The sequence below is a fragment of the Ornithodoros turicata genome, chromosome 10 (assembly GCF_037126465.1).
Source record: "Ornithodoros turicata isolate Travis chromosome 10, ASM3712646v1, whole genome shotgun sequence".
Taxonomy (NCBI): domain Eukaryota; kingdom Metazoa; phylum Arthropoda; class Arachnida; order Ixodida; family Argasidae; genus Ornithodoros; species Ornithodoros turicata.
Window position 1 is genome coordinate 5,915,350 of NC_088210.1, and position 27,969 is coordinate 5,943,318.

General features: G+C 45.6%; 2 protein-coding genes across 8 annotated transcripts; both read right to left on the reverse strand.

Annotated features, from left to right (window-relative positions):
- Positions 1 to 2,765: 2,765 nt before the first annotated feature.
- Positions 2,766 to 24,097, reverse strand: LOC135370772 (uncharacterized). Of its 7 annotated transcripts, XM_064604599.1 has the most exons (13): positions 24,001 to 24,097; positions 21,244 to 21,358; positions 20,810 to 20,929; positions 20,087 to 20,151; positions 18,245 to 18,285; positions 14,282 to 14,341; positions 13,935 to 14,072; positions 13,082 to 13,258; positions 12,678 to 13,018; positions 12,468 to 12,585; positions 6,091 to 6,238; positions 5,470 to 5,598; positions 2,766 to 2,993 (listed from the first exon to the last, which is right to left on the reverse strand). In XM_064604599.1, the coding sequence occupies exons 3-8, from the start codon at positions 20,924 to 20,926 to the stop codon at positions 13,116 to 13,118; spliced, it is 564 nt and encodes a 187-aa protein (XP_064460669.1). In that variant the 5' UTR covers positions 20,927 to 20,929; positions 21,244 to 21,358; positions 24,001 to 24,097; the 3' UTR covers positions 2,766 to 2,993; positions 5,470 to 5,598; positions 6,091 to 6,238; positions 12,468 to 12,585; positions 12,678 to 13,018; positions 13,082 to 13,115. The 7 variants fall into 7 exon arrangements, with proteins under 7 accessions (XP_064460669.1, XP_064460668.1, XP_064460664.1 ...); XM_064604598.1 differs by having other exon boundaries at positions 12,468 to 12,557; positions 20,810 to 21,358; positions 24,001 to 24,092; XM_064604594.1 differs by having other exon boundaries at positions 20,810 to 21,358; positions 24,001 to 24,092.
- LOC135370548 (major centromere autoantigen B-like) lies at positions 4,281 to 4,628 on the reverse strand. Its single transcript, XM_064604331.1, has one exon. The coding sequence runs from the start codon at positions 4,626 to 4,628 to the stop codon at positions 4,281 to 4,283; it is 348 nt and encodes a 115-aa protein (XP_064460401.1).
- Positions 24,098 to 27,969: the final 3,872 nt, after the last annotated feature.

The following is a 27,969-nucleotide window of genomic DNA, read 5'->3' on the forward strand; positions in this document are numbered from 1 at the left end:
GCACCCAGTTTTGCAGCTTTTATGGCTTCTTTTGCCTTTCTTGCAGACAATTTGGAGGGGTGTTGGGGGTGTCTTAGCGGGGTGTAGGGGATGCTTGAAAAATCCCTGCGACCCGATTTTACGGAGCACAAAGTTGAAGCATTTGTTGAAGGTTATCAAGCAAAAAAGTGCCTCAATGAAACTTCGGGGATGGTCTCGAAGGTTCTGTGGCAAAGTGCAATGCGTTGGCGCGTATTACGGAGTCTTTGTTTGCCGTCTCCAAATCCACCGCTGCAAAATAACGCCGCCATCTTTCTTCGTAAGACTGCTCGGGAGCTCTCGCAGGATTCCGCCGTAAGCTGCGAAGATTTTGCGACGCGCGCCCTTCGTGAATCTACACTTCGTCGTAACTTTCCCGTACGACGGAGGTACGACAGATTCCGTCGCACGAGCTCTTTGTGAATCCGACCCCTTTACCCAACCAGGCATATTTATCCCAAATATGTTCACGCGCAAGATAAAGGAAATGGGGTGCGTTTCATCTATCAAAAGTGACCCTTATCACGGAAAGCATACAGAGTCAAACAATTTGCTGAAGGACATCCTGCACATTGACCGACAGCCAGATATCCGGTTTAGAAGCTTTGCTAGTCTTCGCATTAGACGTGCTCCATAGTCAGTACGATTTCGTGCTGCAACAACAATGTGGAACAGGTGTGTGTGGCTTTGTTGAATCATTCTTGTGCGTACTAAAAAGGTGTTCAGGAGAGCACTTGTGTGAGTGAGCTGGTTGAGGTGTACGAAAATTGTGGCGAAACAGTGAGGGAAAAAACAGGGATGACAGAGACACGGTTGTGTTCTCTGTGTCGCCCCATGTTTTTCTATTTTCCCTGTTTCATCAGTGCCTGAGGTGTACTCGTCAAGGTATACGCAAGGTGGGCACTACACCGTGTTACAGTACACGATTTCAGAAAATCCCAGAACTCCTTGCGTACGTGTTGAACCCTGGGAGATTACTGGAATGAACTGTCCATGTTTCGTTTTCCTCGCGGACAATTGGCCGAGAGAGAAGGAACAGCTTGGAGACCTCCTTTGTTACTAGCAAGTTCCCATAGTGTAAAGCAACGCTAAGTTCTCTGGTATTTTCTGAAGTCGTCTATTGAATTACAGTCAAACCTCGTTAGTATGAACACTGGTTAATATGACACCCTCCCTTTACAACAATTTCTCAGTAACCATTGCTACCCTATTGCCTCCGCACGAAGGCCCTGTTTGTTAATATTACAATTCGTTTATCCGACAATGACCAAGTTTTTCCACACAAATAGGGGCAAACACGTTATTTGTACCCTCGATACTATGATCGCAGGTCTCTGAACCAGTGGTCCTCCTGGCCTGTAACAACCTGTTTTCAGATAAAATGGTTAAAAAGCAAGCGAGCTGGTGGCTAAGATCCATGACGAAAACCCGAGACTGGGAAAAAGACGAAAAACAGACGACACAACACAAAGTCTCAGTTTCTCAGTCAAGTTTCAGACAATGGCCGCAGATCCGCTTTCAAGATGACCCATCGTGCCCTCTCCGGCATGCCATCTGGTGGCTGACTAGACCCCGGCACCATCTAGTGCCGAGAGTCGGCGAAACGGCGCGGCTGGTATCCACTCTTAAGTAGCGACTCATACACTACAAAGGGAGTGACTCTGTCCAAACTCACAAGGAGCCTCTGCTTGATGCTCCAAATCCTCGCCAGCATGGCAAGGATACACACTTCCGCACACAGCTATATCCGCTTAGGGCCTTTTGACATACACTGCAGGCACGCGATTTTCACAAGCAAAGCATTGAATATAAATTGATTTTGCTAAAGGCTGAGATTTGGAGAAGTGGCTGGGGCAACCCTGTGACTAGCACGACAATTTTCCATATGGTTCCCAACCACTGAATTTTGGAACGAAAATTGGAGGGTCTTTCACGGACCTCCTAAAGCTCAGCCATCACTTTGCCAGGGATGTAAAACAAGTTTATGACCAGGGCTTCAATATTTCACAAGAATACTTATAAACTACCGGCATCACACGACAGAATGCATGGGGACTGTAGATGATCTGCTCACAAACATAATTGATGACTCCTGAATGTTAAAGATCCTAGGAGAGAAAGGAACGTTGATGAATACAATGGGCAAGCATTTAAGGGACACTCCTCGGTAGGTCATAAGGTTATCAAAATATTTTCGCTATTCTGTCGGATTGGAGCTAAGCAGACACAGCTGTCAGGTTTCTTCCAGAAATAAAGTTCAAGATATTCTTTTAAAATGCCTCCATTTGTGTTCTACCACCCAGCCTTACATCACATAAAGGGTACACTATGACCTTTTTTTCTTCAATTCTGCGTTAGCAACACGGAGCAACTGTGGCTATGAGCAGCATACAGACGTGGACAGATGGAGAGAGGACAGCAGGAAGAAGTGGGGGAGAAGGAGGGTTAGTATGCGTCCTGGGCCTACTTCAGGGGGTACTGTGCCGACATTCGTCTGGAATATCGTCGGAAAACCTCAGAGAGCACAGCTGGTGCGGGGATTCGAACCCGTGTCACCTCCCAGTTTCTGCGTGGAAGGCGGTCAGCAGTACGACCTATAACGCCTGGTATTTGTTAATATGACAATTTGCTTTATGACCAAAATCCAGGGGAACGGCCATGGTTGTTTTTACGAGTTCCGACTGCAGGTGTCAAGAATTGTTCTAGTCATGAGCGTGCCACGCATAAATTAGACTGACCGAGTAACAAAAAGTTTTGCTCATTTATTTGCCTTCTATTAGCATTGCTCAAACACATGCATAACGATGAACACGAAAAATACATGATGTTGGCCTGCTCATGATCACAATCACTTGCATGCCCAAGGGTGATGGAATCTGTTTGCTTGCATGACTGGAAAGCCCTGCTGTCTTCTACAGGAAAAGGTCTCCCATGGCCATTACGCGAGACGACAATGCGCTGTGCAATGCCAGACTCTGAAAAACAATTAAGCACACTGTCAGATTCAAACATTATTGTGCTATTTCATTCAGCGATTCAAGTTTTGGGACCTGCATTTGCATTACTCAAACGTACGCATAATGTGGACACAAAAAATAAAACATTCATACAGTAGAATCTCGATTATACGAATCTCTCGGAATTGCGGAAAACATTCTATCAACCAAAATTCATATTATCCCCAACTGACGAAACTGAGAAAGGCAAAAATAAACAGTATTGCTTTATTAGTGTATCGTTTGATGAAAAAACTCTGTTATCTGCTGCTGCGTCGTAGGTGCTTCGAGATCGCGCAGCAGACTTTGCTGAAACATGCAGAACCGCGTGCAAGTGTCCTGTCGGAAGCTGCGGGCGGCTTCTAATTGTCTCCCACGCCACCATCTTCACTATTACTGGAAGCAGATAACTGCCCTGGTGCAACAGAGTCCTCGATGATCTCACTCACAAATCACACTCCGCAAGTTGAAACGGCGGCGGCGGCAGTCACAAAATCAAGTGCGGAGCATTCCGCCTGAAGACGCTCCCAATTTTCTTTCAATACATTTTCTTGGTCCAGCTCTGCACATGTTTCAACGTGTGAGCTGAGAATACCACACTTTCGGAAACAGTTCTAGGCTGTTGACTCCATCACCCGGCTCCCATGAAACAGTGATGAAGTGCAAGGCATCCAACAGGCTCACCTGGAGGTTCGCTCCGTTGCGCTTGATCTTCACTAGGATGTGTCGCACTAGGAGGCATTTGAAATTATGTTTGACATTTCTGATAACCCCAGCATCCAGCGGCTACAAATGGCTGGTTGCGTTTGCTGGCAAAGCTACCAGCTTTACATCCCGAAGCTGTACATCATTGGGATGGGCAAAACAGTGATGAAGAACGATAATTTTCTGTTCGTGCTTCACAACTGGGCACAAAAGATGGGCATCGACACGCAGACCCGCTTGTTGGCCTCGTACATGCACGGCAACGGGCCTGCGTTCTTGAAGCACCCTTGCTTTCGAAACTTCCCGATTACTGTCAGTTTGAAGTTTGAACTTTTCCGAGACATCTGCGTTGCAACAGAAGAGAACAGCGATTCTGTTCTTGCTTTTTTCACCACTTTGTCAGTTCTGCCCCTTGAAACACAAGCTCGCCCTCATCCGTACCGAAGATGTCGCCCGGCTCATAGCCCACGATGAGCAACGGCAGCGTTGCTGTTTTCCATTCATTCGCAACGGACAGTCTTGTACAGTAAATTGTGTCTCGAAACAATGGAGCCACCCACTTCATGTTTGGAAACTGTCAATTTTCAGTGATACAGCAACGTTGTCCACTTTCTCTCGCGCCACTTTGCGCTCTACCTTGATGCCAGCCGCCGTCACCTGCTTAAACCACGTCAGAAGGGTCACTTCTAAGTTCACCCGCTGTGCAGTCTTCTCTTGCTCGACATTTGCACCAAAGTACTGCACACATTTCAGAATCTGCTCTCGTTGGCTGACGATCGTGCTCAGCATTGACGGTGCAAGTCCCAGCTCTTTTTCAAGCTTAGTGCCCTTCTTCTTTGGTTCCTGATTGACTTTGCTCAGAACTTCAAGCTTCTCCTTGAACGATAGCGCTTTGCGTTTGCGAGACATAGCTTAGCACTGCTTTCAGTTGCATGACTGCCCTGCAACTGGGCGTTCCACACACGACCTACTAGGTTATAACGACCATGTCGTATGCACCCCTTCCCAGCGCCGCATTTTTGGAAGGTAGCGGTGGCGCTGCTCATCGTCCCAATTATTGCTTCCTCAACTTCTACAGTACTTTGTACTTCAGCTTACCTTAGTATTTCTGTACAAGCGGTGGATATTCTACAGATGTTTCATTCTGAGGTTGATTATCATCATCATTCTACGCTTTTTCGTAGGAGCTATCGCTGTCGTCTGCTACGGTAGTCGTACGTATGCTTCTGCGCGTTCAGAATTCAAATTTCCATCGTCCAATCGTGGTGCAGATCTCGCGTACGGATGAGTAGCGGATTGTGCGGACGGGTTCCTCATTTGGGTTGCTGATTATGACATGGTCGTTATAAGCTAGTAGGACCAGGTTCCACATTCCCAGATCCAAATCTATGCTCCCTTCTTCTAGGATTTTCCCCCAACTCTCAAGAGGTCACAGCCACAGAACCCCACCATTGTTAGTTTTGCACAACCATGTAAGTTGGAGATTGAGATCAGGAGGTTCCAACGTAAAGCGGGAGACTTGGACAGCACCAGGCGGATCCTCGCCTGCTCCGTTGTTGCGTGCAGCTTTTGTTCGTGTCATCCAACCAGCTCGGAAAGTACATTCGGATTATCTGAACGACAATACACGTAAAGAATATTCAGAAAATTTCATATCATCCGAAAATTCTTATCATCCAGGATCGTATCATTGAGATTCTACTGTATTATCTGGCCTGCTGGTGGACTCACAATCACACCTTGTGCACACCTGAAGGCAATGGAATCCTGTTCCATGTTGATGTGACTGCACATGATGGGAGCACCCTGCTGTCTTCCGGAGGAAAAGATCTCCCATGTCCATTATGCAAGACGACAATGCGCTATGCGACGCCGGACTCTGAAAAACAATTGAGCACGCTGTCGGCTTCGAAACATTATTGTGCTATTTCGTTCAACGATTCAACTTTTGGGGCCTGCATTTGCAATGTTCAGACACGTGCATAATGATTAGAGCCTGAAGTTTTAGGGTTTTACCCAATCCTTCCCCGAATTCAAGGTTGCCTCATTAGGGTGAAACCCGATTTTTACCCGGCAAATCGCCCTCACTAAGACGTCTGTAGGATTGCATACTAAACTGTTTGGCAGCAAATGAATTTTCATCATCGTTTGTACAAAACCACTACAGTTAGTTTGAGTAATTGAGCATGACTTCTTCCCGAATTTGGCATGCTTTTTCACCCAACTTTGCATGAATTTAGAGCACACATTTATTTAACCGATTTTTACCCCCCGAATTTAGAAAAAATATTTCCCGAAAACTTCAGGCTCCAAATTAACGATGCGCACGAAAAATACATGAGTATTATATCTGGCCTGCTGATGGACTCACAATCACTCCTTTTGAACGCTTGAAGGCAATGGAATCCTGTTCCGTGTTGATGTGACTGCACGTGATGAGGAGACCCTGCTGTCTTCCGCAGGAAAAGGTCTACCGTTCCCATGATGCAAAATGACAATTTGCTATGCGACGCCAGATTCTGAAAAAACAATTGAGCACATTGTCGGCTTTGAAGCATTACTGTGCTATTTCATTCAGCGATTCAACTGTCAGGCACATTCAGGTTCACACGTGTATGTACATTTAGTCTCTTTTGAGCGCTTCTGTACAGTCTGCACTGGGAAACTTCTTTTTTTTTTTTTTTTCATCCATCGTCACTGGAATCTCAGCAACGAAGAACAATTTTTGTTGTGATCATTTATGGTTGCATCCTCCACTGCAACACATCATTCCATGTTGAAAGGTTGCAGCTAGGTATTTTCGATAATATCAATGCTGATTTTTGGGACCTATTTCAAAGTTGCTCACAGCGATTCTGTAATAATATTGTGCTTTTGTCAGACTGCATGCTGAATGATGGCTCTATTTTGCACTGTGACACAACGTTTGTACATCGCTCAACTGTGAATGGGAAAAACAGTGACAAGAAGAACAATATGTACAAGCAATGTGCATTTGAGCATCAACCAACACATTCTTGTCACATGAATGAGGCTCCTGCATGAGAAACGTGGTACAACAGGACACTTGTAGAGTGGATTTCGACACAGGGCATAAGAAAAACCTTAAGCGTAATTTAAAAAAAAAACATCAGACATTCATTTGTGTCTCTCTTTTTAGGAAAGCTATGCTATCTGATGCCTGTGCACATGCATATACAGCAGAAATCAGACAGCAAAATCAGCAGAAAAACTGAATTGAAATCAGACATTTACTCAGACAAGCCCGAGTTGGAACAAGCTTTTGTCAGCTATTCTTTAATTCTCAACATTTGTTTTAAAAACAAAGCAACGAAGTGCCTGGGCCTTCCTCTGTATTTCTGCTAAGAAGCTACAACACAGACGTCGTGCTATGTTCGACTTTGCCATCGTTAGGATAACGCCTTCTACGCAGCATGCACCGCAGATAGACAGGAGAGGCTCAATACCAACGTGTTGCGAAAAGCACAAACCACATCAAAGACTGCTCTCGGGCGTACTAGATAAGAGTTAGTGTAAACATTCGGGCAGAAATTGGGTTTAACCAGAATTGGTCGGAGGTCAGTCGGAGGGAATAACCGGACGGAATCGCCTTTAACCGGAAAACGTCACTCCCTGCGTGCAGTATTTACAAGTACAGTGGAATCTCCGTAAACGGAACCTCGAGGGACCTCGGAAATATGTACCGTTTATCAGGAGTTCCACACACTGAACTGTGTGTAAGACGTTAAGTGGTGTAGTTTCCAGGAGTGCAGAAGCTGTAATCAGTCTTTATGCACATTGCTGCATCAAAGACAAGGAATATACACACAATTCTCAACTTTATTCTAGCCCTCATTGAGACGTTCCAGCTTCACACGAACAATTGACCCATTCAATGGGATATTCTCACTTTTTCTCATGTCTTATCCACAGTTGCAAGCACTTTTCAAGCTCTTCGTAGTCACAGAGTATAAGCCTTTTTCTTTGCGGTCCAAATCATGCAACACTAAAGGCACCACAGAGCTTGTCCTTTTCGTTAAGAGTTGTTGTTAACGTACTTTTCGACATCCCTTACTTCATTGCAAGCACCATTTTGCATAGCAACGACTCTCAAAATCTTCGATCAAACTTCAATCTTGCTTTGAAGATCAAGAGCACGATGTCCACGCTTCTGCTATGCCACTGGAAATGACATTTGCTACTGTTAACGTAGTAATCCTAAACATGGCCTATCGGCCTCTTGAGCGGAGCGCTCAAGCTGCGATGCATGTAGCAATGATGCTCCGAAATGTTCCATCAATTCAGTCTTAAAAAGAAATTTGTTCCATTTAACGGGAAAATTTTTGCATCACATAAATACGAATCCAAACAACCTTGCGGCTGTTGTTCCGTTAAAGGAGTAATTCTGTTTCAGAGATTTCCGTTTAGTGAGATTCCATAATTTCTACGAATGTGTGATGTCAATATTATTTGACTTCATAAGTACTTACGGTATGTGAAGTACATTTGATGTTCAACAATGTGGGGCTGGACTTTATAAATCGCGAGGTATGTATATGTTTGACCAATCTATCCACTCTAATCGGGGGCGGCTTGCTTGCCAGTAGCACTCGATTTCACCCCGAATTGCTGATTTAAAAATAGCACCCGATTTTTCCCTCCCAAATCTGCTAAAGGCATGTTAACCCGAAAAAAGGCAGTCCCTATGTATATGGTGAAGAAGACTGAGCGTCAGTGAAAAATACTGAGGGGACACGAAGCTGCTGTGTTTGTGTCCTTGTGTTTTTCGTCCATTCTCAGGCGTCTCTACTATATGGAGTTCCTCCTCCACCAGCTTGCCTGTTGATGATTGGTGTTTTATTGGCGCAGCGGTAACTTCGACCATAATGCGCCAATACAGTGATTAAAACCATTAACGATGTAAGAGAATATGATTCAGTGATCGATTAAAAAAAGGATGTAAGAATTCGGTTAAAACTAACGCACAAAAAAAAGCTGTAAAGCTACATTGCAATTAAAAGACCAGTAGTTTGGACAAAGTTAAAAACACGTTCAAAATGGGACAAAAGCGTCATTCCCCGGTAAAAGGGATGGATGGAGAGGTAAATGGTACTTGTAAAACTCGCAAAAAAGACTGTGCCGGGGAATTTCGTACGATAGACATGTGATGAGGAGGTGGAGGACGGAGCTGTGCACGCCACACCGTGTACACAAAGCGGGGTATCCTCCCTACGGAGGAGGTGACCGTGTGTCAAATGGGTGTGCCCGATCCTAAGCCTTGCAGAAATAGCTTCACGCAGGCGACTGTCAAAAACAAGACCAGCTTGCCTGTATCTACGCAATTTTATCTGTGCTGTGCTTAGCATCCTCCACTGTCCACCATGTTGGTAGCTGAGTTGGGACCTTGCCAAGTTAGTTCTGGGTCTTTTTTTTTTTCATGTTTTACCGTAACCAATGATGGAACTGACAAGATGCTGCCTGTAGCAGATCTTGGAGCAGGAAAAATCCAGTTTTGTAGCAGCTTTTACAGTCTACGGATATGGTGTAAACGCTGTTCTATGTCACAAAATTGTTGTTGGCATAAAATTGTGCAAAACACTAGCCATGTGTGCAATCGTGCAACTAAATAGAAAACGTTCAAACGCACAACACATTATTCATTTAGAGGAAGGACAAAGCACGAAATTTTACATGGAAAGTTAGTACAGCTAGAAGTATCATTCCTTACAGCTTCCCATCACCTCAAGATTTGATAAGAGTTGAAGCGTGAGGAAAAAACGTTCGTATAGTGACAGTTGCACGCGCTGTCTGCGCCGGACCCGAACTTCAAAAATTATTTTCTCCGCTATAAAAAAAATACACAGTCATGTCTCGATTATCCGGGCACCTCGGGAGTCGTCCCGTTTCGTCTGGATAACTGGACCAAGCAAACTTCCGGGGAAACCCGAAATATTTGGAAGACCGCTTTATAGCTCCAGAAAAGAAAACAAGGAAAAGATCGTTACTTCACAAATTCATGCCAAGTCAGCTGCTTGAAATAAGTAGGCACGCGTGTGACAGAATTTTGGTCACAGCCAACAGCACCTGCTGCGTCACCCTGCTGTTCAAAGAAGGGTAATGTCTCAGAAAGTTGGTCCCGCGCACATGTTTTTGTGTTTTTGCAAATGCCTTTGGCATATTCCAAGAGACAGGCGATGCTTTCAGACGGCCTGGGCATTGACGTTCGCACGTAGATTTCTTGCGCCCGGTGGATACAGGGCACCTCTTCCGCTTATCGCCTACCCCCTCTGCCGTGTGCCAGCACACACGGTACATGAAGAAAGGGGAGTCAAATAGTACAGAATGTCCACGTGAGATGCGACCTTTTTCCATAATAATGCGAACACAGCACATGCCAGGGACAAAGAACAGAGGAGTTGTCCAGATAAGCGAATCAGAATGACCTAGGTCCTGGAAGATTGTTCCCTGTACTTGCTGCCCGGATACGGATAACGGATTCCGGATAACCGAGACAAAATCCAATGGCAGCAGGTTCGTTCCCGGTAATGTAGTCCGGATAACGAGTTTTCCGGATATCTGAACTCCGGATAAGCGAGACGTGACTGTACTTTTGTAAAACTTACTCTTTGTGTTCCCTGGCATGATACTTTCTTCCAGCTCTCACTGTTCTTCTTTTTGCGCTCCACCATTTTTGTTATTTCAGGTTAAAGTTGCCATATTTTCGCCAGAGTCGCGTCTTTGCGTAATTTTTTCTCCTCTTATTGCGTTTAACATCTCAACGACACTTTTTTGGCTTGTAGTACCCGTTTGTATCTCAATGTTAAAAATTGTTTTGTCTCTATGCTTTCGAGCGATTTAACTCGGAAAAAATGCGAAGGTTTCGTACCCTCCTTTAGGATGGCGAGTAGCCAGAATATTTGTGACCCTCAGATAGGTAGGCGAACACTTCTTCTTTACCGCAGCAAGAAAACAGTTGCGGTATCTCCATAATTTTGGCGGCGCCACGCGTAGACTAGTGGGTTGGTCAGGGGGCTAACCCCGTAACTTTATACAGATACTTAGAGACAACTATTTTGCGATGGCAGCTAAAACCTTTGTTTTAGTGGTTTTCTCCAAGTTATAAATTCGTACGAATTTTTATAACTAAATCGAAGAGGGTCGAGAGTCACCTCTGGGACGTTTGGGATGGAATGACCCACATGTCAGACGTTCGAATCGATACCATATAACAAATAAATGTCTATCTTAGCCAAAAGTTGCTCCAGTTATTTTAGTATATCGAATAACTGGGCGTAAGGTGTGAAAATCGGTAGAAGTCTACGGTAGTCAGGACCAGTCGAAAGGCGAGCTGAACAGGAAGGCTCTTGATTGGCCGACTGGTATGCATGACGTCCTATTTTTATTGGTCATGCGCACAATGTTGCGCGAATTATCTCAAACTATGGACTCTATGGGGAGCTGCTGGGACTGGTCTTGGCTCATGCCGAGGAATGATTCTTTGGCGAAGCGCCGATCCCCACCATGGAAAGAGCAACTGTACAAATTTAAGTTCAGTTTTCACTTTCGCTGCACGTCCGCCTGCTGTCCCTTTTGTAGCAAACACGGCGCAATAAGTCAGAAAAACACGCGTTAGTAGCAGCAGGTAGCAGGATCCACTGTTTGGGGCAGCAGTTCCGTCACTGAGTAAGTGACAATGACGTAAACCGGAGGGTAAAAACGGGTTTTATCAGGTTTAACTCTAACCACAACCTACTAGATTATAACGACCATGTCATAATCGGCAACCCCCATGAGGAGCCCGTCCGCATGATCCTCTACTCATCGGCACGCCAGATCTGCACCACGATTGGACAATGGAAATTTGAATTCTGAACGCGCAGAAGCGTATGTACGACTGCCGTAGCAGACGACAGCAATAGCTCTTACGAAAACGCGTAGAATGATGATGATAATGAACCTCGAAATGAAACATCTGTGGAATATTCACCGCTTGTACAGAAATACTAAGGTAAGCTGAAGTACAAAGTATTGTAGAAGTTGAGGAAGCAATAACTGGGATGATAAGTAGCACCACTGCTAGCTTCCATAAATGCGACGCTGGGATGGGGTGCCTATGACATGGTCATTATAATCTAGTAGGTCGTGACTCTAACACACAAGGCCCTAAATATCTGTAATGAGACCACATCTCCAACCTCATCAAGGCTCACACAGTTAGGAAGCATGGGCATATAACTACACAGTGTCATGTGATGTTTGTGTTACATGATGGCACGATTTTGGGTATTTTTTTGAAAGAAGGAAGACTGTTCATAATGATGGTTCCAATTGCAGAACCCTTTTCGTCTTTTGAGGAATGCCAGCCTGCTGTGCAACCCCTCCTCCTCTCATTTGAGCCCACTGTTCCAAGGAATTACGTGACTACAATAAATATCAAACACAAATAATCACAGAGTGTGTGTTTACACAGGCATAGACATAGACATGTATAAGGCATGCCTGTGCCTATGTTAATTGTTGTCATAGAGTAACGTGGGTGCAGCCATGCAAAAAATCATTAGGCTTATTCTTTTTACCTGCACTGCCTGCACCTCCTGAACTAGTTGAAGGAGTGCAACCCTCTCGCGTTCTTTTTGTCATACACCTCGCGCACACATGAGCACTGGTGCAGCAAGAGTGCAGCAGTTTTCGTTCAAAAAGTATGCACCTACTGTAAAGTTCAACAGAGCAAGAATCACGAAAGATTACCTGCGCCACTTCTACGCACATCATTTCTCTTTGTTGATGTCCAAGAAAGTGCCCTTCAGTCTCCAGCTGTCTCAAGTAGCTCTGTGTATTCTGTCAATAAGGAATCCCATTGTCATACCTTGCGTAAAAAAAAAGACACAAAAACGTAAAAACAATGCAGGAGGTTCATGGTTAAGTGACTTGAGACACAGCAGAACTCCAAAAATTTACCATTTGCATTGCTGTTCATAAAATGATGAGGCATCTGCAGCCACGGCTATCTATTTTCTCAGAGTCTTCGTGGAACAAACGCCTGAGAAGAGGATTCCAGCAGCAAGGTCTTCCTTCACTGCCCAAGTGTCTTCTTCCGCAGTAGAGGGTGGCTTTCCCACAGAAACATACGGCCATTGCTGCAAGTGGCACGTACCGCGATGCACATCCCACAGTTCCTCGGGTCTCTCGTACGAGGCACACACTGCAGGCCCCAAAGAACAGACATTGTTCAAACATAAGGGATGCTGTCTCCGACGGAACTTTCATAAGCCAGCGTCTTGCGGAGATCCACGAAAGAGCTGAAAGGCATCCACCGACTTAGTTAGCATTATTACGAAGGACATGGCTGCAGGCGCACTGACATGTCATTGCTTGGCTTTACAGAAGAGGAGCAGCTCAAGAGGGTTCGAGCTCAGACTCGCAGTCGCTACTGATTGGTGATGATGTCACTGGAAAGCTAATATCTGTTTGCATCGAAGCAGCTGAGACGCCGGAGGTGGAAGTGGCAGCAGTGGCCGTGAACTGCTCTGTCTGCACGGCTGCAAGTTAAATCCACTCATGATGTGCAATGTAAAAGGCCCTGCCTTTTCTGCGATTCTGCAAAAATTCGCGGAATTGTGGGTCTACCGCGGAATGTGAGGTTTTGCGCAGAATTTTGCAGAAACCGCGCGCTTAACTCAGTTTATGAGCGAGATGAATGGACTTTGCTTGCACCGGGTCGGCATGCGTTACAGCGTAGATGATCCAACCGCATAAGGCCACCCAGCCTGTGATATGACCCCATCTGTGTGCTGGAACAACCTTCTAACATACTGGGACTCTGGAGTGGAATGCAAACGCTGACCCCTGCTTTGGTTTCCATAGCTGTCAAGCACCTCGGTGTGACAGTAAACTCTGTACATGCAGAGAGGTCACTTAGCAAGTATAATTGGATAGCCAATGAAACGTCATTCCCTCTCAGAAGAAGAGGTACAATGTACCTTGTTATGCTAAGTCACAAAAGTTTTTGGAGTTGTAACCGTGTTCCTTGACACTAGGAGCCAACAGAGAGTATTTACTGTCTGAACTAGGGCAATTTGCCTTTTCCAACGGAAAAATGCAGAATTCATAGTTCTCTGCTGCGGAATTCAGGCTTTGCCGCAGCAGAAAAAGAAGGGCCATAGCAACGTATAATTAAAGCCACACTGTTTCACAAAGAGTAAGTTGAACACATACCTGCGTCGATTCCTAGTGACATCCGAAATGGAAGACTGAGAGTGACCACCTTGCCAAAGAACATCTCGTAATCTGTCACAACATCCGATTCTTCTATCTTGCTCAACAGGTCAATGTGGCTCGACGTCAGTGCTGCACCTATGAGGAGTTTGACAGATGAGGCAGTTAAACCAGAAAGGAGTAGCAACGACAAAAATAAATCGGACGTCAATGTTGCCCCATGTACCGCTCCTTCAGAGCAACTCTCTGAAGGAAGGCCCGAAAGTTACTATATTAGAGCTGCTTTACAGCAAATTTATTTTGTGACAAGCACAGCAATATCAAGAGGAGAAAAGTACGTAGCATACCAGACTGACAGGACTGCATATCCACTACTTCTGTCAGCTCTGAAGCTTCATCGTGGACATCTGTTGAAGGTCCAATAAAAATGACACGATGACAGTGATATTTTCTGAACATCTACCTTACAGCATGCACAGAAATTACTACATCAAAAAGAAACTATAGCTGGCACAAATTGAATATTGAGCAGATATCTCTATTTTTTACTGGAATTTGTTCTTTTTTTTTTTTAGACACAACAGCTGCTTCCTCATCTGGGGCACAACAACTACCCGAATTATCAGCTCTACAAAAGAGAGAGAGTGAGAAAGAGTGGTCGCTGGCTTCAGTTCCTTACATAATACAGATCTCTTTAAATATTACAGCGTCATTACAATATCTAAGTTCCACACGTACAAATTAGTGTTGGCATGCTCAGCAAGCACTCGCAATAATATGTATAAGCGTTTTCGAGCTATGTGATCAAGAGAAACGACAGTCTTCTTATTCTGTTCGAAGTGTGCAGTGGTGCATACCACCGTGCAGAATGAAACTATGGCAAACAGTCACTACAATATATGTCTGCTTCAGTGTTTAATCAATGTGTTAGAATTACACCGGATCCTCTATTAACAACAAAAAAACAACCTCAGTAGTACCGTAATTTCACGCGTATAAGCCGCACCGCAGATAAGCCGCAGGACGTGTTTTTTGGGACGTTTTGAAAATTTTCTGGCAGATAAGCCGCACCCGCAGATAAGCCGCGGGCAATACGAGGCGACTAATTTGTGCGACAAAGGAGACCATAGAGAAGGCCATAAACCCTGTGGTCCGGGATCGGCACAGTGTACAACAGAGGAGGTCAGTTCTGGAGTTCTACCAAGATGGGATTGTGCCCTTGTCGGGTGTTTTTCGTGGGCTGATGTGTCAGTGATCTTCCAGAAGACATGAATCACTGTCACCACTTTGGGGGAATGCACCAGGAAGATCAATCTACTCGAATGTGGACCCGTCCCTGTTACGCACTGTTGGTGCATCGGCAGGGCAGTGCTAGCTGTTCCAGAGACACAGTCGGCCCTTTCGTTAAAATCGGCGTATGGGGAAAATACCAGGAAAAAATAGTCATCAGATAAGCCGCACCGGTGGATAAGCCGCAGGGCGCCCGTGAGAAAAAAAAATCGCGCATAAGCCGCGGCTAATACGCGTGAAAATACGGTAGTTTCGTTCTAAACATGAGTTAACCACTTAGCTCCAGTGCTGTACCCATTAGCAAAATATGGTATCGCGATACTGATACTCATCACTTGAGTAAAAAGTAGCAAAATACCGATATCGATACTTCTTTTTAAGGTAAGAGACTGCCACTACTGTTACTAAAAACGTAACACTACCAATACTTCCACTGACGAATAATACGAAGAATGCATGAAATCTTCAACATCAAAATCTTGCTTATGTGAGGAGGAATCCATTTGTATAACAGTTAATTGGGACAAGACACTTTTGAAATCCGCACTAGACAGACGAGTCAGAATGAATAAAAGTAAGAAATGCGACTGGTTAAGAAAGGGTGGGGGCAACGCCAAAGTATTGGTACGGAATCCCTTATTTTTAGGGGTGTGCAGATATTAGAGTTCCCAAGTTCGAATCAAGTATCAATCACTCAAAGTATTTCATTCGCGAATCGAATATCCAATATGCGGATTTCTGAATAACCGACTATTCGCCGAATACGAACGACACCTACCGAAAGTGGATTTCACCTGACGCTTCCCTGCATGAGGTGAAGCCTGCTTTACAAAAGCGCCCATGCTGCAGTACCAGTGCAGACAGATTTTAGTTTAGCTTAAGATAACTTTAGCCCAAGTTTATTGTGCATACTTCACCTGAGGAAGGGGCGGCGACCCTTCTGTGTGCAGTTTAGAGGTGGCAGTGGGGGTCTGATTTGATGTCAGGGAGTTTGCCTTTAAAGGAGTACAGAGGGCCATCCAAAAAAATTCTGATTCTGAATAAAATTCTGAAGAAATCTGATGAAAGTGTGTGTGTCATCATACCGAACAGCGCGAATGGTTTTGATGTGTGCAATTTGTTTCCCAGAAAAAAACTCGCATAAACATAGCTCCGCGCGTTCACCCTTAACTCGTCTCTCCAGCTATAACGAGGATGAGGATGCATGATGCCATGTCACCGTTGACGTTATAAAGAGAACTCGTTCTGGTTCGCCGGTCAGTGGGGGTCAGCGCCTTGTCCCTTTGCCGCCGTAAACCTGTTTTGCCAGTTCTCCCAGAGAGTTGGGGATAGAAGGAGCGGCCGAAGCATTACTGAGCAAAGAGAAAGGCTTTATCAGAACCCCGAACAGCCGAGTAGCAGACGACAGCGGAGTAGCAGACAACATTTCTCTAGGTCAATCAGCGAGCGTTCTCCTTATAGCGTCAGCGCGAGGTTCCAGGAAGATCACAGGCTGGTAATGCTCTTCACCACCGTTGCGCACGGTCGCTTTTTGCGGCATATTTTAAATTCAATTTCTGCGATAACTATGACTCTGTGGTGTAAATTACTTCGCATGGTGCATCTTACTGGCCTACTTAACAGTTTTATAGGAAGAAAAGTGGGTGTTAAAAATTACTTTTGTGCTACTTTAAAGACTCTTAAATAATGCCTGCAGCTGAGAAACAAAAAGTGTGCCCTGTAACTTCAACAGGGCAAGTATTTCAAGGTCCTTCCTATAATTTTCCTATAAAGTTCCTACAAACTCTGTAGATGCTGAAAGATCTTTGAGCAGGTATAAAATGATTGCAGGTGACAGACCTTTGTCTTTCTTTGTCAGAGGGGAACACAAAATATCATGCTGAGCGACAACAATGCTTTCAATCAGTAAGTTTATAAAATATTTCTGTTCACACGTTATCCAAGAAAATTTCAAGCCGCTGTTGACTGCTTGCCAGGGAAAATCGCGGAATTTACAAGTCAGCGCCGCAGCAGAAAACCGGGGGCCTTAAAGGGACTATGAAACGATTTTTTTCTTCCGTTTCGTTCGAAAGAAGACATTTTTCTGAGTCTAGAACCAAAATTTTACTTTCGTCGCGCGAGCGGATTTCTCGGGAGCGAATTTAAACGGAGCGGCGAAGGGAGGACAGCTGGCGCCACGCCGTGGCGAGCTGCCGAGCGGAGACACAACGGGTAACTTGACGCGACCACGGCCGGCTCAGCAACACGTCATCGTGACGTGTTGCCGAGCCGAGGAGTCCCGCCAGGAGCATGCGCCGTAGGATCCCGCGTATGCGTTCATCGGGAGTGGAAACCTCCATGACAACAGCTTTCGTGCGATCGGCAGATTTCGGCAGTGGCGGCAGCCACAGCGCGAGCTCGCGGAATTACTTGCCATTGTGCAACACCGGTGATGTAACGGAGAACCGAAGTGCGGTCCGTACAGTTACACCATCGGCAGGGAAATATGCGCGGGAGAGGAGGAACGCGGAAGAGACATTTCCAGCGCGTGCTCCTCGCAGAGTGGAGCGATTTCGTCCGGAAAAATTTGTGGCATATTAGTTTCTCTGCGGGAAGAACAGTTTCCATCGAAAAAAAGTATGGGGGTTCGGGAAATTTCATAGTCCCTTTAATCATAAATTTGTAATGAAAATACTTTTCCGCCGACACCTATTTTTACTAGTACCGCTACCTACATTTCCGACAGTGAAAAAAGTGTCAATTACAGTAATGGCATTACGTGCAACACTGCTTAGCCCTCCGTGTGCACCTCACTTTGTGATTCTGCATATTTTCACTGCTGCTGTAAAGTAGGTATGGATATTGGGAGAGGAGCCTTAGTCAAGCCCCCTCAGCATTTTGCTTCCCCTTCCAATTGAAAGGACAAAATAAAGATTGAATTGGATTGACAATCAGTATGAGGAACTCCGATGATTCAGGAGCATCGGGTGGGGAGCATAACACAGAAAGCATAGCGGAGCGAGGTGACAAAAATTGAATACCTGCGCTGTCCACAACCTCTTCATAGCACATGTCGTGGATACTACCTGAAAGGGGTAAGCACAAGAAATGCTGCGTGTGAGCAGAGACAACCTGAAATAAGGTACTGCATGGGGTCACAAAGCCATCACTAATTTTTTCATCGCGTACACCATAAATCACATCCGAGTTGATGCAGCCGTGTTAGGACATGTGTACAGGCATCGCCACGCTTAACCGTAACTTGTAGGCTACTCGCATGCTAGTGCCGCCTTGCGCCGACGCCGGGGAGACCCGGGTTGGAGACTCTGGGCAACACCACGTAGATACAGAAAGCCTGCGCACTCGTCGACCTGACGTAACAATTAAGAGTCAGCCAATCAGGATCGTGATTTCGACGGCCGAAGCCAATCACGAACGTGCTTTCAGCGGTCGTGTCCACAGAGAAGAACCACTGTTGTCTGAAAGTCGTGATGAACGTCCCCACGTCCTAAGTGGGAAAACTTCGAAATGAAGCACAAAACGGTCTCAATCCTTCCCAAAAGTGATTTTCTGGAAAGCGTCTCGCACTTTTTGTCTAAATATTTAGGTCTGCAGGTTCCAGGTGAGCCGCAATTATTTGCGGGTTCTCAAATTTGCAAATAATTCGCATTAGCAGACGAATTATATATATCCACGAACTATATATGTCCATATCAAAGGAGGGTGAGGAGGCAATGAGCAGGCCTTTCTCTATCCAGGTGGTGTTGCTCTTGGGCCCTGGTACACGAGCGCCCCCTCTCGACGGGGTCTCATCAGTGACGCAGGAACCACCTACTCTGCAGACGCTTCAGCGATAAGAAAATCAGTATACCAGTAAAAATATCAGTGTGCCTCTGGAGTGTTTGCATCCACACAAACACACGTTCCTCGTCACGATGAGATAAAGTAAAAATATCTGCGATAACACATATCATAGGGAGCAGAACGCCCGGAGCAAAACATGGGTGAGGCTACAGTATTTGCATACGCCTCAAAATTATTTCATAATATTGTGCTCCTCAGGCTCGCCCTTCCGCAAAAACGCACGCAGATAAAGTGTGGTAGATAACGCACATGCGCGGTTGGTGTGCCTGTTGGGCAAGAGCGTTAGGTGACACTACCAACGCCACCTGCAGAAGGCCTGCTCCTTGCCTCCTCTCCCTCCTCCGCAACGTGGATATTGAAAGTCAGAATTCGTCCGCTACTGCGATTCAATGTTCCGCGAATCCAAGAACTCGTAAATGACTTCAGCTCACCTGCAACCTGCGGACCTAAATATTTAGACAAAAAGTTCGAGACACTTTCCAGAAAACCAGTTTTGATTAAACATTGAAACCTTTTTGCGCTCTATTTCCAAGTTTCCACATTTAGTACGCGGGGACGTTCAATCACAACTCGCAGATGACAATGGTTCTTCTAAATGGCCACGACCGCTGAAAGCACGTTCATGAATGGCCGTCACCGTAGAAAACACGGTCCTGATTCGCTGACTCTTAATTGTTAAGTCATGTCGACAAGTGCACAGGCTTTCTGTATCTGGGTGGTGTTGACACTACACAGCAGGTGATCCATCCTACTACACTGATTCACCCCGAGCTCATGCCGTCGAGAGGAAGCGCTCGTGTACCATGGCTGTAGAGACTCCACCCCAGCATCCTTGCTAGGCAGTGCTGGCGTTCAAGCAGGCCACGGTTAAGCAATGGCGACGTCTGTACGGCACTATCTAGGATGTGCATTACGACGTCTGTATTGTGTGAACGAAATCCCAGATCCACAAAATATGGCGCAAATGGAACTGGGGAGTGGAGAACAGAGCAACCGACACTGTGGTTGCGTACGGGAACCTACCTGCATAAGCTGTACATGGATACCCCTCAGGTGCAGCAGAAGAAGCGGTGATGGATTCCTCCTTCGGGGGGAAAAAAACGAAAGGGTTGTTCAACCAATTTTTGTTAACAGCCATTTCACAACTGGCACATTTTGAAGTGTGTACACCACTATTTGATATATGCAAGCAAATGTTCTTGTACTCAATAAGTGACGAACAGATCGGTACACAGTGTTCACCGAATTTTGCAGATAAACACATCTTTTTCTGGAGGCGAACGTTGCGCACTGTGTGGGTGTTCAGATGTTCCTATTATGACATCTGAGAATAATCATTACGACCTATGACAAAAGATTGTAGTATTTTCATAAGCGACCTTGCAGTTCCAGGGGGGACCACGCCCATGGTAGGTTAAGGCGTGCTTGGTCAGGTACGTGTGAAGAGGGCATTTCCTTGCGCGAACACAACAAACTTGACTGAAATTTCCGACAGGCTATCCTGTTACGCGCGTGCGCTTACACAACTTGTGATTTATCAAACTCAATGGCATTTTCACGTGTACAGCAGTCAGCTTGGCTTACATTACAGGGTGTGTACAGCCTGCATGTAATTGTAAAGCGTTATGTGGATGCTACTATATTCAGCGAAGTGTTAGGGGGTTTGAGGTGTCAAAGTCATTCCTCTCCCCTGTGGTTTGTGCTCAAATTTAATGAAATGATGCCCATTTCACTTTGCTCACCTCCACTTCTCTGTTCGGCGATAGTGTACTGCGGTGCTGATCGGTGCAGTCCTTCAGAAATACGGTGGGGACAGAACCCGGCTTCAGGCGGCTACATTTCGCCGAAAACCCCAGCATTGCCTTCAAATCAACATTGTAATGGTATGACTCCGGTGTAAAGTGATCGGAGCAAAGCAACGGAGCCATATTCGTATCTTGAGGCACGGCTTGCTTGACATGCTGCGACAACGCTTCTATCCACTGAGCGCGGAGCTCCGTATTACGCGGAAACTTATGGAATCTTAGCGACGGGTTTCTCGTGCTCGACCTTCCACAATACACGCACTTGTGACCTGGCATCACTGGGGAGTGCTACCAGCGAGTGACAAAGTAAATATGCGACGAAAATGACCAAAATAGTAGCCTTTTCCTGAAAGCGCGAAACAGTTACCCACTACAATGGATTGCTGTGGCTCAGAAGCCAGCTCAGAAGCCCACTCGGAAGCCGCGGCGAAGGGCAATGTTGCCACGCTGCCATGACTTCACGGCGCTCTTCGTGACGTCACCGTTCTGAAATTGCGAGTTTAGAAATTGATTCTAATTTCCGCATTTACAAAAAACGGATATACTTTAGCAACGATGCCGCGGCCTTTTCGAACAGAAAAAACAAGAAAAGCCAAATATGCGCTGCTTCTCAACTATTTGAAGACAATCTCCGAATTTACGAACCAAAGTATGTTAAAAATACGCAGTTTTTAAAATATGTTTTACGAAAATTACTTTTTCAAAACGGAGCAATCCGGCTATCTATATTCTACCACGATCCCACTACTTCAGCGCCACTAACAATGAACACGGAAACTGATAGAAATGCGAAACGGAATCCTTATATTTTACAGCCTTTTTTGGGTATTACGAACGTAATTAATAAACGTATTGCAAACAACGCAAAACTTTGGCAGGCAAAAAGCTAAAAATGTACAAAACAACATAGCAGACGACACATGAGCGGCAGTTTTGAAACACGAACTTTCGAAACGAGTGCGAAAAATGAACCTCTTCACGCTAGGCCCTGTGAGACGTAACTTGCGTAGGGCTAACGTAAGACTTGCACCAGAACCAGTACTAATATTCACCTGACCTAACCTATAGGTTAGGTCAGGTGAATATTAGTACTTGACTAGTACTGACTAGTACTACCTTGAGGTGAATATTAGTACGTGACTGAGGTTATAACCTCAGTCACATCAGATGCAGTCTACGTCAGCCCTCTCGACACATGGAATACGTATTCACCTGCCCTGACCTAACCTCAGTCACGTCGGATGCGCAGTCCACGTCAGCTCTCTCCACACATGGAATACGTATTCACCTGGCCCAACCTAACCTCAGTTACGTCGGATGCACAGTCTACATCAGCCTTCTCGACACATGGAATACGCATTCACTTGACCTAACCTAACCTCGGTCACGTCGGATGCACAGTCTACATCAGCGCTCTCGACACATGGAATACGCATTCACTTGACCTAACCTAACCTCGGTCACGTCGGATGCACAGTCTACATCAGCCCTCTCGACACATGGAATACGCATTCACTTGACCTAACCTAACCTCGGTCACGTCGGATGCACAGTCTACGTCAGCTCTCTCGACACATGGAATACGCATTCACTTGACCTAACCTAACCTCGGTCACGTCGGATGCACAGTCTACGTCAGCCCTCTCGACACATGGAATACGCATTCACTTGACCTAACCTAACCTCGGTCACGTCGGATGCACAGTCTACGTCAGCCCTCTCGACACATGGAATACGCATTCACTTGACCTAACCTAACCTCGGTCACGTCGGATGCACAGTCTACGTCAGCCCTCTCGACACATGGAATACGCATTCACTTGACCTAACCTAACCTCGGTCACGTCGGATGCACAGTCTACGTCAGCCCTCTCGACACATGGAATACGCATTCACTTGACCTAACCTAACCTCGGTCACGTCGGATGCACAGTCTACGTCAGCCCTCTCGACACATGGAATACGCATTCACTTGACCTAACCTAACCTCGGTCACGTCGGATGCACAGTCTACGTCAGCCCTCTCGACACATGGAATACGCATTCACTTGACCTAACCTAACCTCGGTCACGTCGGATGCACAGTCTACGTCAGCCCTCTCGACACATGGAATACGCATTCACTTGACCTAACCTAACCTCGGTCACGTCGGATGCACAGTCTACGTCAGCCCTCTCGACACATGGAATACGCATTCACTTGACCTAACCTAACCTCGGTCACGTCGGATGCACAGTCTACGTCAGCCCTCTTGACACATGGAATATGTATTCACCTAACCTCAGTCACGTCGGATGCACATTGTACATGGGCCCCATTCTTCGACATGTGCAATACGTAATCACCTGGCCTAACCTAACCTCAGTCATGCCGAATGCTCATTCTACGTGGACCCACTCTTCGACATGTGCAATACGTAATCACCTGACCTAACCTAACCTAACCTCAGTCACACCGGATGCACATTCTACATGGACCCACTCTTCAACATGTGCAATACGTAATCACCTCGCCTAACCTAACCTCAGTCACGCCGAATGCACATTCTACATGGACCCACTCTTCGACATGTACAATACATAATCACCTAGCCTAACCTAACCTCAGTCACGCCGGATGCACATATCTACACAGACCCACTCTTCGACAGCAATACCTAACCTGGGAAAAGATGCACTCTCTCCACATTCAGGTGTTGCTTTTTGTTTTAATTTGTAGCATTTTATTATTTCCATCCATCAACATAAAAAGTTCCATTAAGCAAAACCATCTTACGCAACCCTACACCCAAAACGCTTCTCATACTACTACATCCAATAGAAGACGACTATTAACCTCTCCATACCCAAAACGCGTCTCATGCGACTGTATCGGATGGCAGACGACTATGCGATACATAGCCGATTGCCGATCACTCGCCCGTATCGTCTGGCAACAATGACAACGTGCCAAAATTGCCAAACGCTAATTCTACGCCTATCCGTCCGCCGCGGCATCGTTAGTAAAGTACAGCCCAAAAAACTTTGCGATAATTTGAAGAAGCAATGAGGCGACATTTATCATGGCTCAAAACCCTGTCTCATCATGTGTCACCATCGGTCATCATGCAAAATGTTTTCGCACTTACGGTGAGAGAACAGCCAGAACAGCCGTGGACGGCCGACACGACCTTGATCCTCGCGTGACATGGAAAAATCACCGTGCCTCACGATGAACGCCTCTTTCCCACCGCGATTAGCTCCTTTCAAGTGGAGGCGTGCTGTCACCTGTGCTAGTCGTTTTCTTCTTTTTTTTTTTCCCGCATGAGAGCTCTATTTTTTCGTTGCAGAACACGCCGCAGGTAAAAAAAAAAGGAAAAATTGTGGGGCTACCTCAGTGCTCCTTCAGCTAGTAATATACAGCTAGGGTTTGCTATAAGATAAACTTTGGGGTTTGTAATGGAGATAAAACAAATAAAAACAGTATCGGGCCAGAGTTAGAGGACATAGTATGCACCAAAATCTTATATCAATACTACATGGCACTTGCCCTGTTTCTCTGTGGATAAATTGTGAAAATTAAAAACTGCTGTTGTCTTAACATTTCCAATCGGCTATGGCTATACCATCTGACAGAAGAAGCTCAAACACAGGTATAGCTGGTTTTTTAATTTCCACAATTTATCCGCAGAGAAACGAGCCAAGTGGCAGTATCAATATAAAATTTTGGTGCATAACAAGTCCTCTAACATCTACTTTAGCTTCCCGACACTGTTTTTATTTGATTTATCTCCGTTACAAACCCCAAAGTTTATCTTGACAAACCCTGTACATTATACGTTGGATTTTGAAGAGACAGTATTTTGTGCATAGCCGCAAAGGCTCTCGGCACATGGTTGTAGTCCTGTGTTTATTAATCTAGAAATGGTAATGAGACCTCATTACCTTTTTCCTCTGTTCCACTTTCTCTTCCTTTTCCTTCACCTGTGAGTTGCATGGACGAAATGTTTTGCTGCCTCGAGTCGTTTCTGTTGTGTCCTTTTTTTCCCTGTGCCCACGCACGCTCAGGCTCCAGCTAACGCACATTATATCTGTTACCGCTACCAATCTAATGCAGTCATGATTGCACTTCCACACATCACACTTCCCAGCAGAACCACATCTACGAAGCAACGATGCAGGAGTGCGCGTTCTTCAGGACACAACGCTCACTGTCGGGTCACATTGTCACCGTCAGGTCATTTCCCTACACCCACCTCAAGGAGCGTGTACACCGTCTCTGCTTTGTTTCTTTAAACACTTCCCCAGAACATTCTGAGATTCTCCACTACTGATTGACATACCCATAAGCATATGTATGCCTCCCTGCCAGGGCCTGCACCTACTTTTCGCCTATCGGGGGACAAGTGGAAAATTTGTGTCCCCCACACCCTGCATTGTTGGTTTTCTTTCCCTCTTTTGCCATCCTAAAAATGTCCTCTTCCTACCCGAAAAGTGTCTGTTTAGCTCCCCTTCATGCAGGGCAATTGTCAACTGTCCCCTGCCCCCAGAGGTCTATTTCTGTGAAGATCGCTGCCCAACAGTACCCCAATTCTTGAATTCTGACCACCTGGAATTCTGAATTGTGTTGATGTGGGAGGGTAGAAAATCAGTGAACCGCTAAGACACTATGAAGGGAAGTGCCTCAGGACAAGAACTGCCATCTAGCCCAAAGGCAAGTATAGATTTCTGAAGCTCATGGGCAACTCAGCAACACACAACCCTACAAACTGGATCACAACCCAGCAAAGGAGTATATAGCGCTTATAACCCATACCATACAGGACCTCCACCAACGAAATCCCATCACGAGTGCGACCTAAAATCCCATACCCAGAGCCGTAGTGACGGGGGTGCGAGAGGGGCAGCTGCCCCGTGCGTCCTTGCCAAAGAGGGTGCGGAACGGCACGCCCTGGCAGGCTGGGTGGACACCAAAAGCGGGAATGAAGAGAATTTGAATTTACGATCTCGGCAGTGCAAATAAGCGTTTAGTTTTCTTTGTTTACAGGGTATCTGCTGGCAACGGGAGGTTGGGGGGGGGGGGCACTTATGATTTGCTGGCGCAAACTCGGGCGCAAACTCAGCATGCGAGGGTTCCAGCCTTACCCCAACAACCACTGGCACAGGGCATTTGTATTTACTTCCCGAAACCTACAAGGTACACGCCAACAAGCTATATATCCCCCGGCAGGCCTATTGTTTCTCACAACAACGCACCCACAGAAAGATTCTCAAATTACCTGGACCACTATTTAAATCACATTCCCTCAACACTTCCATCCCATGTACAAGACATGCCACACCTCCTCAGAATAATCAGAGATTTAAACAACATTACGTACATTTGGTAGTGACACAACACTCACCACTGTATACTAACATCCCTCTGCAGTACCCTTCCTACAGCTAACACCAGAAAAGACACGGAAACCATCCTCGCTCTAATGGACTTTGTCCTTAAACTGAACTACTCAGAGTTCAATTACGAATACTAGCTACAAGTACATGGTGCAAGTACGGGCACACCAGTTGCACCCACATACGCAAATGTCGTCGTGGGCTCCGTAGAAAACAAGGTTCTTAGCGCTCTTACATTAAAAACCGCTGTGCATCTTCGATACATGAGAACAAAGCGAACATGAATTTCAAAATTTCGTAGATCTACTAAACACCGCACGTAACACTATAAAATTCACATCACAACACTCAACTCGCTCAATCAACTTTCTCGACACTGCAATATCGCCAGAGTTGTGCCCAACTCGTTACTTGGTAATGGTTACTTCTTTTGGTAACGAAGTAACGATACAGTTACTTTTTAAAAAAATGGTAATAGTAGTAACGGAATGAGTTACAAAAATTCGGTAACTCGTTACTGACGTTACTCGTTCCTTTTGCTTCAGTACGGGGGAGTACATTTCGGTACTCCATGTGGCGACCACATCCACGTGTGACTCAAAGTATTATTGCAGTTCCTCGCTGGATGTGTTGTTGTCTTTTCTCTTGTTTCCGTAATCTCTGACCATCACTCCTTCCCAAGAATGGGCACCAATTGTCCTTTGGCTACAAAAAAAAAACGCATTTCGACTTGACTTCTAGCCTTTTCTTGTCTTTGCTAAGCTTCTGAGCACCCTAAATTATGACGCAGCCCCTCGTCTGTTTTTGGGAACTGTTGGTGATCAGTGGCACGAAAACTGGTGTCTTTTCTTGTGTTTTCACAATATCCGATCACCCCCACTTCGGAAAGAAAGGTGAAGGTCCAGGCAAGCTGATATAGACTCATGGTAAGGGGCCCGAGAGACACGGAACACGAAGGACGGATGACAAACTCTCAGACTCAGCAAAAGGAGTCACTAAATAAGCGTATTTAATGACTCTAATTACAATGACCCAGACTATATACCCAAGACGCGACGCAGAGGGGGAACAAGACAAAACGAAGGATCACTAATCATGTTGCCACGTGTGGTGATCTCAATAGACTCTCTCAGTAACTCTAATTTATGATATTTACTAAATGAAATTTGCATCAGATCACTGATGTAAATTTAGAGTATCAGCTTCTTCTGAAGTGCAATTCCTCATTAATAAAGAGTTGAAGGCAAGTGACAACATGTTTATTGGCTCCTTTAACTATGCGGCAGTAACGTAAAAGTAACTCGTTACCTGTCAGTAACGAGAACTCGTTACTTTTGTATGTTGGTAACGAGTAACATATTTAGTTACTTTTTTCTGAAGTAACGGGTAACGGTATTTAGTTCCTTTATTTTTGGTAACGGGCACAAGTCTGAATATCGCTAAACAACAGCAAACGAAACTGTAACAGCCCTGTACAAAAAGCCAACTGACAAACAACAATACCTTCACTTTAGCAGTCACCACCAGCACCACTGTAAGGTTGGAATTCCTATTGGGCAAAGTGCAAGGCTGCGCAGAATTTGTTTCAGCAACTCAGACTATATGCTGAGAAGATAAACAATTTGTGCAGCACACTTGCCCAAAGAGGCTACCCACACTCCCTCCTAACCGAATTCCGTCGCAAGGCCTTCGCACTGGCCACGTAAAAGGCCACACAAGCC

Excerpts from the sequence above, each read along its gene's own strand:
- LOC135370548 (XM_064604331.1), bottom strand. The coding sequence starts at position 4,628 with ATGTCTCGCAAACGCAAAGCGCTATCGTTCAAGGAGAAGCTTGAAGTT.
- LOC135370772 (XM_064604598.1), bottom strand. The coding sequence starts at position 21,148 with ATGCCAGGTCACAAGTGCGTGTATTGTGGAAGGTCGAGCACGAGAAAC. Across the intron at positions 20,152-20,809 it reads CGCCGAACAGAGAAGTGGAG|GAGGAATCCATCACCGCTTC; the intron begins GTGAGCAAAGTG and ends TTCCCCCCGAAG. Across the intron at positions 14,342-18,244 it reads AGAGGTTGTGGACAGCGCAG|ATGTCCACGATGAAGCTTCA; the intron begins GTATTCAATTTT and ends GACCTTCAACAG.